Source organism: Mustela erminea, chromosome 8, assembly GCF_009829155.1.
Source record: "Mustela erminea isolate mMusErm1 chromosome 8, mMusErm1.Pri, whole genome shotgun sequence".
In the NCBI taxonomy this organism is placed as follows: domain Eukaryota; kingdom Metazoa; phylum Chordata; class Mammalia; order Carnivora; family Mustelidae; genus Mustela; species Mustela erminea.
Genome location: NC_045621.1, coordinates 13227201 through 13244250, shown reverse-complemented (window position 1 = coordinate 13244250; position 17050 = coordinate 13227201). Strand labels below are relative to the sequence as shown.

The window sequence follows — 17050 nt, the reverse complement described above, 5'->3', positions numbered from 1 at the left end:
TTCATATAAGCAGGATATAAACTTCTACCCTGTTTAGCCACTACTATTTTGGGTTTCTGTTTCTTGAAACCAATCCTTCCTAAAGCTACAGAGAAAATAACCTCTGAGAGTATGCCTTGGATATAACCACGCCTCTTGCCATTGTGATCAGTGGCAAGAAGAGCTGTAGGTGCAGTGAGAGGGAACAGGGTCCTTGAGTGGAGTCCGGCCAGGGAAGGCTCTTCTGAGCTCTGACGGATGGTAAAATTAACTAGGTGAGAAATAAACAAATATTTGTTACTTGTTAAAAAAAAAAAGGAGGAGGTGTATTCCATGAAATAGTAATGCTCTCTCCTAGGGTTGGTTAATTTAGAGAGTAAGCACCAAGGGCCAGTGTTTTGTTGGACACGGGTCCCCAGATGTAGCATAGGGCTCCACTTGCTCAATAAATGTTGTTGAAAATATATTCCAGCGCGTGAGAGCTGCAGGGCCAGCGTGACCGAGTGAGCAGTGTCCTGTTTACGGGTCGGCTCCCAGTGCTGAATTCCGCTGGAAAGCTTGGGCAGGAAGGACACAGTCAGACAGAGGAGCACATCCACTGGACAAGAAGAACATGAAACCATCCACGGCAACCAATCCGGAGAATGGTATGTGGTGCCCAGACTCCTTCCTGGACCAGAAAGGTCTTCTAATGTCACTCTAGATGTGAGATCGAATTTAGGGGCAGGGCTTCTAGAAATATTTATTGTGATTCTTATGAGGAACTTGTGGGACACTACCTGTCTTAGTGATGAGTGTAAGCAATTTCCAAGGCACGAAGGTAGGAGATCGGCACAGTGGATTCAGAACCTCCTTTTTTCTCTTTTTTCTCTTTTCCCCAATGTTTTATTTAAACTTGGAACTTCACATTAAAAATATCACTACAAAAATAGAATGCCTATGAAAACATGTAAAAAAAAAAAAACAAAACCCAGCATTTGCTGAAATCTGTTCAGTTCCTTTAATCAGTAGAATCCTGAGATTTGTGTTAAACACTTATTGGCAGTTAGAGTACTTTTTTTTTTTTTTAAGATTTATTTATTATTTATTTGAGAAAGAGAGGGCATAAGCAGGGGGAGGGGCAGAGGGAGAAGGAGAGAGCATCTCAAGCAGATTCCCTGCTGAGGGCAGAGCGAGACTGGACCCTGAGATCATGACCTGAGCCCAAACCAAGAGTCTAACATTTAACCCACTGAGCCACCCAGACGCGCCAACAGTCAGAGTTTTTCAACAACACTTTCAGTAAGAACTTTCAGAAAAGGCGAAAACAAATGACTGTTTGAATTAGAGAAAGAGGATCCAGAAAACAACTCGATGATTTTGGAATAAACCAAAGGCTGATAAGGTGGGGGAAAGGAAAGAATATTGCTCCCATAAAATCTTCCATCTGTAAATGATCTATTATTTCATCTAATGTTAGCAACAACCCTATGGGAAAGCTAGCAGATTATTTTGCCCCAAGGACGCTGGGCTTCCGGTCGACGGATGACTTTCTGAAGTGCCCACAGTGATAGAACCAGAGCTCTTGGCCTTAAACCCAGTGTCCTGTCCTCTCATTCGTCCCCGCTGTCGGAGTTCTTCACGCTTACACCTGCCCTTCTTCACCGCCGCCCGCCGCCCACCTCTGCCCTCTCCCTCTCCCAGGTGTCTCCCAGATCCTGAGGCTTGTGCTGCGGGAGCTGAATCTGTTCTACAGCCGAGACGTGAATGGCGTGTGTCTCCTGTACGATCTTCTCCACTCCCCGTGGCTGCAGGCTCTGCTGAAGGTGAGTGCCCCATTCCCGGAGGCCTTGGCTGCTGCGGGAGCTGGAAACTGCTCACCCATCGGGGCCACTCTCTGGTCAACGGGCAGGGAATTTCAGCTTGGTACATTTCTCAGAAGGCAGTTCTTTTGTGTGTTCTGAGAACTTCCAACATGGGTGTGGGGCACCCCCAGCAACAGTTGTCGGGGTGCCGGTGGATGTCTGTAATTGATCTCAGTTCTGCCCCTCTCTATCGGGAGATGGCATCAGATCCCATAGGGAAAGGGTTACGTCTCCTGGACTGCTGCCCCCCCGCCCATGTCAGTCGCCAGTCACAAGTGCAGGCTGTTAACCTGTACTTCTGACCAACGGTCTATAAATCAGAGATTCCCATGACCTTCTTCTTGGATGTGATTAATTTGCTATAGTCCATAGAACTCAAAGAAATATTTTACTTGCTACATTACTAGTTTATTATAGAAGGATATAACTCAGGAACAGCCAGATGGAAGAAATAGATAGGATAAGGCATGTGGGAAGGGGTGCGGAACTTCCATGCCTGCCTCCACTCTCCCCTAGATTTCCACAAGGTCACCAAACCAGAAGTTCTAACAAACCCAGTCTTTCGGGGCTTTTCTGGAGGCTTCATTACATAGGGGTCTTGATTAAGTCATTAGTCACTGGGGATGGATTCAACCTTCAGCCCCTCTGGTTCCCCAGAGGTGGAGGTGTAGGTGGGGGTAGGGGAAGGGACTGAAAATCTGAAGTCTAATTACATGGTTGGTTCTCCTGGCAACCTGCCCTTAACCTTAGGTGCATTCCAGAAGTCACCCCATTAACATAAAAAAAGGCATCTTTGTCAATTTCCTCACTTCGGGAATTCCAAAGGTTTTAAGAACTCTAAGCCAGCGTCAGGACCAAATACATAATTCTTATTATAAATCACAATATTACAGCAATCCTCAGAGAAGAACTACACAAAGCTTACGAAGGGTTAATTTAGGTGGGCAGTTCCTCTTTCCTCCCCCAGTTCCTTTGCTTCTAGAGGACCCTGGGATCACAAAGTGGTCGCCACAAATGGCCATTGGCAGGACCCTTAGCATCGGTCTACAACCCTTTCTCCTTGAGGCTAAAACTCAGGACAAATAAAAATGCTTTTAAGAAACTGTTCCTCTTTGGGGTGCCTGGGTGGCCCAGTCGGTTGAGCATCTGACCCTTGGTGTCAGCTCAGATCATGATCTCATGGGTGGTGAGATGGAGCCCGGCCTTGGGCTCCCTGTTCAGCGGGGAGTCTACTTGGAGATTCTCACTCTCTGCCCCTCCCCCCAATAAATAATTAACTCTTAAAAAAGTATTCCTTTTTGTTTCTTGAAATCAGGAAAAGAGAGATCTACAGTCCTGTTTACTTATCTTAATTTTTTTTTAATCCTGAAAATTTCTTTTTTAAAAAATTTGTGGCTAAAATTTTATGCACTCTACAATAGCATCAGCTATGTGATTATAATTTTGTTCAAATGCTATTTTTAAGAAAGATTATTTTAAAGTTATTTTGGGGGGATATGGGTGTTTCCTTCAGCTAAGTGTGAAATGTGGTCAGTCTTTTGACACATGTTAATACATTCTTCAAAATAAGAGAAAGTGGCAACATCTTTAGCTTGAACTAAGAGGTGCTCTCACGGCGCTTGTTTTAAAGCTCTTGATTTCTTCATCTGTTCCTCTCCTGATGGGCACCTTAGGCTGGTTCCGTGTCATGACTGTTGTGAACAGAGCCGTGGTGAACATGGGGGTGCAGACATCTCTTTGAGTTCGTAATTTCGTTTCCTTTGAATACACACCCGGAAGTGAAATACACAATGGGATGGTATTCAGCCATAAAAAAGAAAGAAATCTTCCCTTCTGTGACAATATGGATGGGTATCTCGCTGAGTGAAGTAAGTCAGACAAAGAAAAACAAGTATCGTATATTTTCACTTGTGTGTGAAGTTTAAAAAAAGTAGAGCTCGTAGGGACTGAGACTAGGGGCTGGGGTTGGGGAAATGGGGAGATGTTGGTCAAAGGGTCCAAGTACCAGTTATGAGAATAATAACTTCAGGGATGTAATGTAGGCCATGATGACTATAGTTAGTAACACTGTATTATGTACTTGAAAGTGGTGAAGAGGGTAGATCTCCAACGGTCTGTCTCACACACACAGTTGTCATTATGAGAGGTGACAGAGATGTTAACTTGCTGGGGTACTCGTTTTGTGAACATACAGATATCAACCCAACATATGGTGCACCTTAAACTCACACGGTGTTATCTATCAATGACATCTCAAGAAAGCTGGGAGAAAAAGCCCCTCCTGATTCCTCTCAGGCATGTTTTTTCCTCCTGGGAGTAGCTCACACAGGAGTTCTGTCACTACAGGGATTCCCGTGCTCATGCGTGCAGGCTGTGTGTCCCCTGCAGGCCCTGAGTCAGGGCACCAGCCTCCTCACTTCCAGGCTGATCTGAGCAGGGGTTTGGAGGCAGCCCAAGGAAGCACCGTCAGCCCAGATCCGGATGGAGGAAGGCTGAGCCTAGCTGCCTCCTGGGCCTCATCTCTCCATCTGTGAGAGAAAGGAGATTCCTACCAGAAGAAGGTTGGGACCACAGAGCGAGGCATGGCTGTGTGTCCTCAAGCCAACTCCAGATCTCAGTATGGGAAAAAATCCCTCAGGTCAGCAGAGATGAAATTGAAAGAAAAATTTTTTTTAAGATTTTACTTATTGATTTGACAGAGAGAGAGGTGGGGAGCCCAAGCAGGAGGACTGGCGGGCAGCGGGAGAGGGAGAAGCAGACTCCCCACTGAGCAGAGAGCCCGATGCGGGGCTCTATCCCAGGACCCTGAGGTCATGATCTGAGCCAAAGGCAGCCGCTTAACTGACTGAGCCATCCAGATGCCCTGAAGCTGAAATTTTTGTGACTGAAACTTTCTGGATGATTAAGGCAGGAAAAGGAAACAAATAGATACGAGCCGAGTGCAATCAGCGCTTGCAGCGTGCCTGTCCTCTTGTTCGGATCCTCCGCGGAACCCCGAGCCACACAGCGCATGCCGTGGCCTTTGCCCAGCACAGAGGTTCCTACAGGTCTCTGGCTCCAAATCCCTATTGGCCTCCACCCTGGAGACCCCACTTGTTAATTTAACAAGAGTAAATGTCTGCATTTCTTTTCATCAATGACTCTGGCTGGGGAAGGTCAGATTCCAGTGGCCGCCAATAACCAAGCCCCTGGAGGGTGGGAGCCCCCTGACTTGGCCCGTTTCTGATGGACAGTGACAGACACCTTAGGAAAGGCCAGCACACCAGCCTCTCGACTGCTGGTGCCTTGGCTGGCCTGGCTCTCCGCTTGCAGATCTTTTGACCCCGACGTTAATGGTCCCGTTATCAACATGTCATTCTCCTGGCACTGCCTCTCTGCAGGTTTATGATTGTCTCCTGGAATTTAAAGAAAAGAAACTTGTTCCTGCCACAACTCATGCACAGACATTATCCTGCGAGGTAAGGTGGTTTTTAACTCACAGAATAGCAGGGCTTTAATTGATTAAAGCATCTAATGGCAAAGTTGGATTGAGGATGATGCATCTCACAGGTGTTTCTAATTGCGCTTCAATAGAAGGAAGAAAATTGGTCAGTCCTTCAAATTTAAACACAAAAACTAACATTTCTAGCATGTACCCATTTCTCTTTTTTTTCCTCTAAACCTTGAGCTCTGTTTATCTAACTATGTAATCCAAGGGTAAATATTGTTAGGGTACATGTAGATCTCTCTACAATGTAGATCTCTCGGTGGGCTCTTTTGAACTCCAGACTCTCATATCCAACGGTCTCCTCTCCAACATACGTAGATGCATGCTTGATGGACCCTGGAAACTCAACGTAGCCCATGAGTTCCTAATCTTCCCCACACCCAAGGCCACTCCCCTGCCAACCTTTTCCATCTCAGTAATGACGTCTTTGTTCAAAATATATCCAGAATCTTACCACTTCCACACTGCCACCAATAGACCTTCATCATCTCATATACTGACAATTGCAATACAGCCTCCTACCTGGTCTGCTTCTACACTTGCCCTTCTGTAGTCTATTCCAGCATAGCTATTGAACTGATCTTCTTGTAGGGTGTGTCAAATCATGTCACTTCTCTGCTCAAACCCTCCCAATGACTTCCCATTTCAGGGTACACATCATAGTTCATAGATAGCCAAACATAACATAGTTCCCTCTTTGACTTAACACTCAGTGCTCTAGCCCTTGTTCATTCTGCTCTAGTCAGATTGACCCCTTGTGGGCGCCTGGGTGGCTCAGTGGGTTAAGCCACTGCCTTCGGCTCAGGTCATGATCTCGGGGTCCTGGGATCAAGTCCCGCATCGGGCTCTCTGCTCAGCAGGGAGCCTGTTTCCCTCTCTCTCTCTCTCTCTGCCTGCCTCTTCATCTACTTGTGATTTCTCTCTGTCAAAATAAATACATAAAATCTTTAAAAAAAAAAAAGATTAACCCCTTGTGGTTGTGTGAACCAGACACACTTCTGCCACAGGCCCTTTGGACTTGCTATTCCATGTCAATAATGTTCTTGCCCATATAGCCACATGACTTGCTTCCTTATTTCCTGGTCTCCACCCAAATGTCACCTTCTCACTATGGCTTTCTCTGGTCACCGATCTAAAATTGCAACCCCTCAGAGCACTCTCTGTCCACTTTCCTGTTTTATTTATCTTCTTAATTCTCATCAAGTAAAAATGGAGGTTTTTTTTTTTTTAGAATGGGGATTTTTGTCTGCCACAGTATTTGTATTATTGAAAACAGTGCCTAGCACATTGTAGATACTCAATAGATATTTGTTGATCGATGAATAAGTGTAATCCCTTTTATTATTACTTTTTACGCAAACTATATTAAAAGAAATAGAAAAAAAAAAGAAGCAAACCCTGTACCCTCAGTTTCAGTAATCAACGATTCAAAATCTTCTCAGTTGTCCCCAGCAAAATATACAAATGATATTTTATTTGCATGTAATCCTAGGGAATGGGGATAAAGCTTAGTAAACTACTGTTTTCATTTGACTGTATATAATAAGGCTCAACTGCTGGGGTTTCCTGGGGTTCAGTAAAGTCTTGAAAGGTTTTATGTCCTCCCCGAAAGCAGGTCTACACCCCAAACAGGAAAGAGATCAGAATTAGAATGTTTAACACTTTTTCACTGCAACAAATATTAGAATTGGTAATCAAATAGGAAGTCCTAAAAAACAAATTATTATTCCCATTTTCTACTTGACAAATGGAACATCCCATGGAATTAAGCTCCCTGAGTTCTTCAGGTATTTGAGCCTGTGCCTGGAGAACTCAGACAACTTAACCTGACCGTAAAGATTCACATTCACAAACTGTTGTCTTAGCGTCACTGGAGGGGAATTGCCTTGATACATATTACAAAATTGTATTTGTTTTTCCTCCAAGACTCCGGCATGCCAGGATGGAGGCATTGGGGTTTAGACCGTCCCCAAATCTTGGATTCTACCTGCTGTAGCAAAGTTGAATGAATGAGAGAAGATCCTAGACCCTGACTTTAAAGATAAAAAGGAAGATTTCAATAAAAGCTTTTCTTAGGTCAATAATATGCTGGTCAATGTATCTGTCATCCAGCTTGGGTGGCCTTAACTAGGTGATGAAGATTTTTAAAAATTTTACAGTGTATGCTTTTACACCAATCAGGTAGTGGGACTATTACGTGAAACTCCTAAATCACCTGAGATCCAAGAGCTGAAACAAATCCTCCAGGACCCACACTTTAAGGCAAGTGCTTGCTAAAATACACAAGATATGCCCATCTGGCATGTGGGCAAAGTTGGCAAGAAGAAATAAGGGTGATAGGAAATGTACTTTCTGAATAGATGCTCTATTACTGTACGTGGGTGACCAACAGATTGTTCTTAAAGATGTGGGACTCAGATGTGACTGATTCTGTGTTGTTAGCCATGGAGCCAAGCCTGCCATATTTATGAAACGTCCAGAACTTTCCATGATGTCTTGTTTCCACCCTGAAAAGCCATTGTCCCTCCAAAATTCTGGGGGACAATCAGGGTAGTATACTTCCTTTCCAACTTGGAAATATTTTAAGTTTTGGACAAAGAGTGTGAAAGTGTTCTGAAAATATAGTGTAAGGGTGATCAACTCAATGAGGGAGTATATGAAGGACATTTGATTAAAGAACATTTGATTGTAGAACAGAAGCCTGTCTCATAGTACTCATAGAGTTTGAGTTCAGTTTATCAACAAGTGAGAACTTTAAGAGACTCTCTGCATTTGGAACAATGGAATTTATAAGTCAAATTTTCAGTTCACAAGTTAACCCTAGACAGTTTTCTCTGAGTTCCAGTGAAGTTCTGTCCATCAGTCTCATGTTGGGCTATAGAATGACTACTTCCCCACCCAAAGAACTAAACATTTAACATAATGGACCATCAGAAGGAACTCTTTGATCACACCCTAAATCAGGAAACTACTTTTTCTTACTCCGTTCCTCATAGTTCCTTGGGAGTCACTGACAAATGAAACCAGCAAGATGTTTTGATTGCTGTCTCCCATTCTGCCTTAATTAGGGAAAACCTTACAAAAGTTATTCTGTAGTTCAAGCTTATGGGAGCATCATGGATTACTTGGGTTTGCCGGAAAAGAGAAAGTGACAAAGTACATTTTAGGAGAAATGCAAGAATATCTTGTGTATCACTTAACCTGTCTGTGCCTCATCTCTTTATGAAGAAGGACAATAAATAAACCTGCCTCACAGCATGATCGTGAAGATTGAGTTGATCCACGTAAAAGGCTATGCCCAGCATGCGTGTGTTGGTTGTTGTGGTGATGGTGGTGGTGTGTCTTACAGAGTGTTGGCTCACGTTCTTCTAGAAGGGTGTGTCCTCTGTGTGACCTTTGTTCCCCTTACCTTCTCTGTTCCTAGGCCTTGCTCAGTGCCCATGACACCGTGGCTCAGAAAGATTTTGAACCCCTTCTCCCCCCATTGCCAGACAATATCCCTGAGAGCGAGGAGGCCATGAGGATTGTTTGCATAGTGAAAAACCAGCAGCCCCTGGTAAGGAAATCACTTCGTCTTCTCAGAATGATATCGGGGCTCAGGGTGAACCAGGGGTTAATTATGAGCTAAGGGTTAATTGTGAACTACATTATCTCCTGTAGTTATTTAATATAATGTTAAATATTCTTGTTTGTAGTCACAGGTATAGTTTGAGGCATTCAGATAACGTGGGGATCCGTGATAATGGCTAGAGCATGACGTCCTAATGATTTTTGCCTGTGGTTTCAAACACATTATATGTTACAATGTTTTCACAAGGAAAGACTTCTGCTTTGTGTTTTTCTTTGTTGAAAAATCTGTGAGAAATAAGACTTATTTTATTTTATTTATTTTTTGGGAGAGAAAGAGAGAGAGAGAGAGTGAGAGCATGAGCCAGGGGAGGGTCGACAGGAGAGAGAGAGAGAGAATCCCAAGCAGGTTCCACACTCAGCACGGAGCCCCTTGCAGAGCCCAATGTGGGGCTCGATCTCACAACATTGAGATCATGACCTGCGCTGAAATCAAGAGTCAGACGCTTAACTGTCCAAGCCACCCAGGTGCCCTATATTTTATTATTTAGCCCTCTGATGTACATAAATTTCACTAAATTCCGGTGTATTTACCTAACTTTTTTTCCCTTTATTAATTGGAAGCTAAGTGAGGCATTAATTTGATTTCTAAGAATAGTCTCTTTGATTAGGTTGTAATGGTAAGAGCTTTCTTTGTGCGTGGAAGGATCTAAATATTCTTTTGTATCTATGTGGTGGGATAGAGGCTTTGTTCGGCCAAGGCTGAGTGAATGGCTCTGGCTGGTATATGTACCCTCTTGTGACCAAACCAGAGCTATACTGAAGGAAGCCACCTGAAGAGTGATCATGTTAAGTAAAAGAGGGATTCCACTGCACTCTCTCCCCAGGGAGCTACCATCAAGCGCCACGAGATGACAGGGGACATCCTGGTGGCCAGAGTCATCCACGGCGGGCTGGCTGAGAGGAGCGGTAAGCTGGAGAAGCAGGGCACACGCATGACCAGAGAAATAGGAAACCCTCAGTTGTTTGGTCGTTCCAGGGCAACCCGTCTCTCCTAACCATGGGCAAGGCTTCTCCGCATGGCATTGCTCGGTTACTAAGAAGGAGGGAATAAATATTCCAGAGAATCCTGTTCCTCTTCTTCACTGAGGCCACATTTTCGTGTCCACTCGGTTTACATTCTCGTGGTGACCCAACAAGCTAATATTAGCATGCCATTCTGTAGAAAAGGAAACTGAGGCTCCAAAAGACGAAGTAAGTAACATGCTCGAGGTTACACAATCCAAGTCAGGAGGCAAGTCCAGGTGTGCCTGCTCCATATTCCCACCTCCCGCTCTTCCCCTGGTCCTTCTGCTCTCAGCAGGCGTAGCTCTGCCCCACCTTGCAGTGCCCGTTGCCTGCCTTTCTACCAGTCAACCGAATTTCTTCCTTTCATTGCTACATTTCTGAGCCTGCTGTCCTGCTTGTCCACTGCCCAAGGCCCTGCAGACCTGGCACGGGCTTCATACCCCACCATTCTTAGAGCAGTGACCCCAGGGGTTCCTAGTTGCTAAGTCCCCCAGCCCTTCCTTTGGCCTCAGTTTTATTTTTACATCTCTAGCACATTTGACATTGACCATAACTGCTTGACGTTTTCACGGTCATGGGTTTCTGTTCCATGATGGCGTCCTGCATCTCATCTCTTCCCTCTGACAACCGTCCTGCTTCCTTCCTGTTTCTCAAAGCTTGATCGCACCCCCGTGTCTCTCCACATTTCTTCTTAGGAGAATGCTGCACCCCCTCTCTTCATCAGTGATCATTTACTCATGACGCTGACATCTTCACTTTTAGTGTTATCCTTGTTTTGCAACATCAGTTTAGCAACAATGAAAATATCACCATCACTTAGTACCCAGTGAAGAGGTGTTAAAAGCACAGTTCTCTGTGCTTTTGTGGAAGTGTCCACTAGAATAACCAGTCTGTTGATTAGGATTAGGATTAGTTCAGAGTAAATTTTTAAATGTTAGAGTATGCTTGGGTTAGTGAGTGTGCTAAAAGTCTTTGGTGTAGCTACCTCCCTTTTTTTTTTTTTTTTTTTAACCAATTTCCTGTACCCTTCTTTGTTTTGTGTTCCTGTTTGCCTAGGGTTGTTATATGCTGGAGACAAACTGGTGGAAGTGAATGGAGTTCCCGTTGAGGGTCTGGACCCTGAGCAAGTGATCCATATTCTGGTAACAGTCTCCTGTTTGCCTTCTCAGCGACTCAGTGCAAAGCTGTGGTTATCCTGAGCCTGTCTGGCCCATGGTGCAGACATTGTACTGTGAGGGGGCTTTGGTCCCTCAGGGCAGTTTCCTTCCTCCAGACCCCCAGACTTTCCTGCTTCTGTGCAGCTCAACCTTCAAACCCACACCCCAATCTGGTTTCTGCTGGGAGACTTCTCTTGCCAACCTGCTCTTCCGGCCTTGGGAAGGCTGCCAGTTCCCCTAGCCCATGTCCCTTGTTGTTTGGGTTGTTTCTTGGGAAACTGAGCCTGGGGTGGGCAGACTGAGACTCTGGAGGGGAGTCTGAACCTGAGCAAACTACCCTTACTCCACCAACGTTATACAGCTGGAATCTATTTAACATCTCCCTTGATGTAGCTTTGGAATGGGAGAGATGTCTTGGGAGTCTGGCCTGTGGGGAGGGGGATTTCCTTGCTCGCCCTGCCACTGTCCTTGGTGGTTGAGACTGGGGATTTATGACCGGATGATGGTTTCTTCTGGAAGAAACTTTTCAAACCTTTGTCTGAATCACAGTCCTAGTGGTATGTCCCCGCCATCAACCCCATGCATACTCTGAGCCTGGGGCTGAGGTAGATGACTATCTATCATATAGACTATGGTTCCCAACTGGGTTTTGGGGGAATTCTACATTTTCATAGATGTGCCTCAGGGACTGAGATGAGACATGTTGGTATAAGGAGTATACCAAGCACCGAAATATTTCACAAATAACCATTGCTGCAAGGTGTTGGATGGCACGAAGCCACCACGAATGGAGCTCGACAAGCTCTCCATCACAGACACATGTGGCTCCACTCGTGCCATTTTGGTGGCAGCTGCACAGCCAAGATGGCAGAGCTGTGAAATCTCTTGAGTAAGGACAAGGTTTGGTTCCTCTCTGGACTCACAGTGCCTGTGGCAGGAGCATCTTACTTTTTCCGTCAGGCTGAGAGGTTCCCTGTCTCCTCAGAATGTGTGAGGGCTCCCCATTCCCATCGTTAACTTGGAGCTGTCAGTCCCCTCAGAAGACTGGGGAAGCCCCCTCTCCCCATCAGAGTGGGCTGCCTGGTGCGGGAACAGGGGCTCAGGAAGTAAGTACTGACGGAGTTTTGAGGAAGGGAAGTCCGACTGAGACCTCATCTCCTCCCCCAGCATCTGCAGGAAGAAGACCTTGTTGAATAACGTTGTAAGATAGAGTGTTCCTGGGAGAGGCCGGGCCTCAGGGTAGGGCTCAGCAGGCCAGAGACTCCAGAGCCCCACAGCCAGGCAGAAGCTGAGCTGTATTTCTTCCTGATTTCCACTTCTGCATGGTGATATTTAGCTGTTGAACCCTTGTAAAATCTCTGTGGGGGGATGTCATCCTTAAAGCTGGCCACACTGTGTTGTAACTCCCTGTGGGGAACCCCAGTAACCCAGTGGACCCTGTGACTTGTTATCCCCTCCCTTTTGACATTTTTCTAGGCCATGTCTCGCGGCACAATAATGTTCAAGGTGGTTCCGGTTTCTGCCCCTCCTGTTAATAGCCAGAAGACGGTAAGAATGTACTGTGCCTTCATAATCACACACAGTAAATTACCAGTGACAGTGACTTAATATTTTGTTTCATAGTGCCCTTCTTTATAATGTGTTGTCCATTTTTCAATACTGATGACATGAGAGGCAAATAAGTAAACGAATGTGCTAAAAGGAGATGGGGTACAAGAATTTAAAAAAAAAAAATTAACATCAAGAATGGGAAACACTGGAACAAAAACTTCTCGGCACTAAAAGATTCTGTTGCCAAAGTCACTTTTTTCCATGGATCTTAGGACTCAGTTAAAGAGGCAAGTTCTCCCTTTTGGAGAGTATGGGGAGACAAGACAGCAACAGCAGGTAGAGAAGTGGGGAAATGGTTTCAAGTCTTGACAACCCATGGCCAAGCGTTCTTTTGATGGGGACATTTTGCACCTGCTGTCAGGTGTATGTTCGCGCCATGACGGAGTACTGGCCCCAGGAGGATCCCGCCATCCCCTGCATGGATGCAGGGTTGCCTTTCCAGAAGGGGGACATCCTTCAGATTGTGGACCAGAATGATGCCCTCTGGTGGCAGGCCCGGAAAATCTCAGACCTTGGTACCTGTGCTGGCCTGATACCTTCTAACCACCTTCTGAAGAGGTAAGAAAATTCTCACTCCTCGACTCAGGACTGAGCCTTCAGGAAATAAAATGTTTTCTCAGGCTTCTGTTACTGCAGTTAATATGGGGTGAAGGGAGAGAAGTGGATGGATAAACACATACACTGGCCTCTTAATCCAAAAGTCAACTTATCCACATACCTTAAGCATCTTAAATACCAAGGAGATCGGCTAGAAAAGAGAGAAAAGCACTTGTGAAACTCAAATGTAAGAAGATAATTCTAACTCTCTCTATTAGTCATTCAAGGCTGAGCTGACTCCTCGGCTATTGAATCTGAACCCATGACCCTCATTTTTGTGTTCTTGAGGTCCAAGGGAATGAGTAAGGGTAGAAGATAGGAAAAGGTCCAAGGCTCAGCGAATGTTAAGAAATCAAAGAAGGAAGGGAGCCAACAATAGAGATTAAGAAGGAGAGACCAATGAGGCAGGATGAAAATCAACCACGTCAGCTGCCGTAGAGAGGACGGAGAAGTCACCATTGGATCTGGTAATATGACAGTCACAGGGGATCTCAATAAAAGCAATTTCAATGGAGGGTTGGGACCAAAGTCCTAGCAATGTGGGATTTGAAGAAATTGATGGCATGAGACCTTTTATTACAAAGCAGAGCAGAGCAGTGGAGATACAGCTGGGAAAGTGGAATGGTAGGGGAGAATTGTTTTAGATGAGGTTCATAATGCTGGTGGGAACAGTCCGGTGACAGGGAAACTTTTATGATAGAGAAAAAAGAGAAAAGAATTGTCAATGTCTTTGAGCAGACAGAAGGAGAGATAATCTAGTACAGGTGACATTTGAGCAACGGAGGGATTAGAGGTGCTGACCCCTTATGTAGTCAGAAATCTGTATATGACTTCTGACCCCCCCCAAACCTAACTACTGAGAGCCTACAATTGATCAGTAATGTAAACAGTGGATTCACACATATTTTGTGTGTGAAATGTATTATATATTGTATTCTTAGAATGAACTAATCTAGAGAAAAGGAAATATCCACAAGAAAATCATAAGGAAGAGAAAATACATTTGCAATACTGTACTATATTTATTGAAAAAAAAATCCATGTATAAGTGGGCCTGTTTAAAGGTCAACGAGGTGCAAGCAGAGGGGTTGACCTTATACGGGCTCATAAACAGTAACAGTAACAGCAGAGAATCCTGAGTGTGTGGACACGGATATTGTGAGAGCTTGTGGAAGTTCTGTTAACCACTGTGATTTCCTCAGTGAAATAAGAAGTGATGTCATAAGCTGAGAATAAGGATGGGTAAGGAGGTGCTGGGAAGAAGAGAGTAGAAAGTTCAACATTTTCTATGAGAACCTGCCAGCAGATGCATTAGGTAAATATAGTACAGTCAGCATGATTGGCCCACACAAGGTTAAATGTCATGCATTTGAAATGATTCCTGTTCGCTTCCTGGTGGGCAGGTCCGGATGAGGCAGAATTGGATTTAACAGTAAATCTAGAAAAGGGCATGGGAGTGTTGTAATGATGGACCCTGATGCTCAAGCTAGTAAGGAGAGAAATGAGGGAGTAAGGGTCCGTGGAAAGGAAGTAAGATAATGGGTTATAGGTGCACAGGAGGTTAGCAGACTGTTGGGGCTGGGAAGGCAGGGGGTGTTGGGAGAAGAAAGGGATGCTGGAAGGTGAGATTGAGCTACTGATACTGAAAAGGTCTGGGCTGGGACACTGGGAGGCACTGGCTGAGGCTGAATGAACCCTGAGTAAGACCTGGAAGGAAAATCATGCCAGAATCATGTTGAGAGCGTGAGAGTGAGTAGGCATGATCTGGAGAAGGCCAAGACCCCACCTCCGGCCCGCGGAGCCAAGGCCAAGTGCACTGAGTGGTGGGCTGGAGGCAGCTCTGTCCTGGTGTCCTCAGTCAGCGAGGTCAGGTGGCAGCTGGAAATCAGCCACCAGGAGAGTACTAACTTGAGAGACATCAGCAGAGCAGCTCATCTGCTCCAGGCCGTCCCGCAGAGCTGGTTGACCAGCAGCCCACTGGCGGTGGGAGAGGAAACTAGCCACCTCTTGAAAGGTACAGGGGAGCAGCCCCCTTAGGAGACCCGGGCTTGGGTTAGAGCAAGGCAAAGGGCTCACTCACTCGCGGTAGAGGCTGAAGTCAGGGAGACTCGGGGAAGGACTGACCCCGAGATCTACCCGGTGTGGGGAAGAGCTTGGGGTGGGGGTGGGCGGAGCCTGACAGGAATTAACGTGCAGAGGATAAGGGATGACCCGTAGGAGCTGCCACAAACAAGGATAAAGACCTCATGAGATTAGTCCTTACGGCCCGGTTGGGGGCCTTGCAAGGCGCCCACAGAAATGACAACTTTACTGGCTTAGTGCACAAGGAGCAAAATCCACATGGCTCTAAGGGAACTGGAGAGCACCCCCAGCCCAGGACAGGGCGGTTGGGCGGGGGTGTGGGGGTGGGCCAGGACAGGCTGTGAAGACTCAGAGGCAAGGGCGAGGCAGGTGAAGAAGTGGGAGAAGCAGGGGCCTCTGGGCCAGGGACGGAAGCCCTGGGACTTGTGAGCTCTCCATCACCGCAGGATTTTCAGCAGAAGTCAGAGTTGCTCTGGAAGGATCCTGTGAGGCAGGAAAAGAGTACTGAGAAAGCCTGTGTATTTGGAGACTATTTGGGGATGTGTTTGGAGAAGAAACTTCCATCTTCCCATGGGTGGAGGCAGCAGAATTCTAGGAAACACTGAATCTGATTCACCTGGGTTGACTTTTCCCCCCTCACGGTGTATTTCTTTGTGCACAGGAAGCAACGCGAGTTCTGGTGGTCTCAGCCGTACCAGCCCCCCAGCTGTCTCAAACCCACCATATGTGAGTGTGCTGATAGCTTGAACCCAGTGTGCGCATCACGGGAAGCCTGCTCCTTCTCTACCAGGGCTGCCTTCCTGCCCGGGAGAGGATCCCTAAATGCTCCCCCCACACACACACACACACTGCCCAGATAACCTCCTGTGGCCATCTGAAGTCCTACTCTGTACCTCCTTTCCTTTGGCTTTAGAAGACAATGCAAATAAATGTTCCAATGTCGGTGACACCTTCCGGGATGGCTCCCCAGCTTGGAGTCCCCCACAATTCTGCAGCTAACATGCACCTTATAGCCGTGCTGGGGAGGGAGGCATGGGGGGTGTGTGTGTCAATTTCATGCTCTTCAGAAGCTCTGCTGAGCAGCGATGTGTGTCTTTGATGAATAAATGTGAGACTGAATTATTACTTAATCCAGGCAGCTTGCTGGCTAGACAGTATTATTCAAATGGCAGCGGGGGAGGGGTGGTGGTTAGTAAGGCATCCATGGTGACAAATGCTTGTAAACTCCTTCCTGCCTTAATAGGTGGGGGCTGCCCCGCGGCAGAGCTCAGCGGGGACCGGCTGGGTGAGGCCCTTCAGAAATGGCCCTCACCCCCGGCCCCTGGAAAGGGGGAATAAAGGAGATGCACCAGGCGGAGGGAGAGGCGCCTGGCAGGAGGCTGTGCGGAGAGAATGCAGACACTAGGGTCCGTGTCACAGAGCAGCCCTCGGCTAGTCCTCGGTCACTTTATTACTCACTTGTCTCGGCCCCGCATTGGGTTTTCTTTTCTTTTTCTTTTGAAACCTTGTGATGACAACTACAGAGAAGAGTTTTGAAAGAAGAAAACCCTCTCATGAGTCCTTCAACCTGGTAGTGTTTTCATATGGCCTAATGGATACATATCTTACTTACAGCCTTCGTGGACAGCAGGAGTGCCGCTTCCTATCTTTTTTTAACT

General features: G+C 46.2%; 1 protein-coding gene across 1 annotated transcript in view; it reads left to right on the top strand.

The window, feature by feature from the left end:
- Positions 1–532: 532 nt before the first annotated feature.
- Positions 533–17050, top strand: part of MPP4 (membrane palmitoylated protein 4) — a 36936-nt gene continuing 20418 nt past the window's right edge. Inside the window, exons 1-10 of the mRNA XM_032354773.1 lie at positions 533–626; positions 1663–1784; positions 5204–5281; positions 7492–7572; positions 8735–8866; positions 9765–9846; positions 11002–11087; positions 12579–12650; positions 13075–13271; positions 16054–16118. Coding sequence (XP_032210664.1) covers positions 593–626; positions 1663–1784; positions 5204–5281; positions 7492–7572; positions 8735–8866; positions 9765–9846; positions 11002–11087; positions 12579–12650; positions 13075–13271; positions 16054–16118 — 949 coding nt within the window. The 5' untranslated portion in view covers positions 533–592. The remainder of the gene's footprint in view (positions 627–1662; positions 1785–5203; positions 5282–7491; positions 7573–8734; positions 8867–9764; positions 9847–11001; positions 11088–12578; positions 12651–13074; positions 13272–16053; positions 16119–17050) is intronic.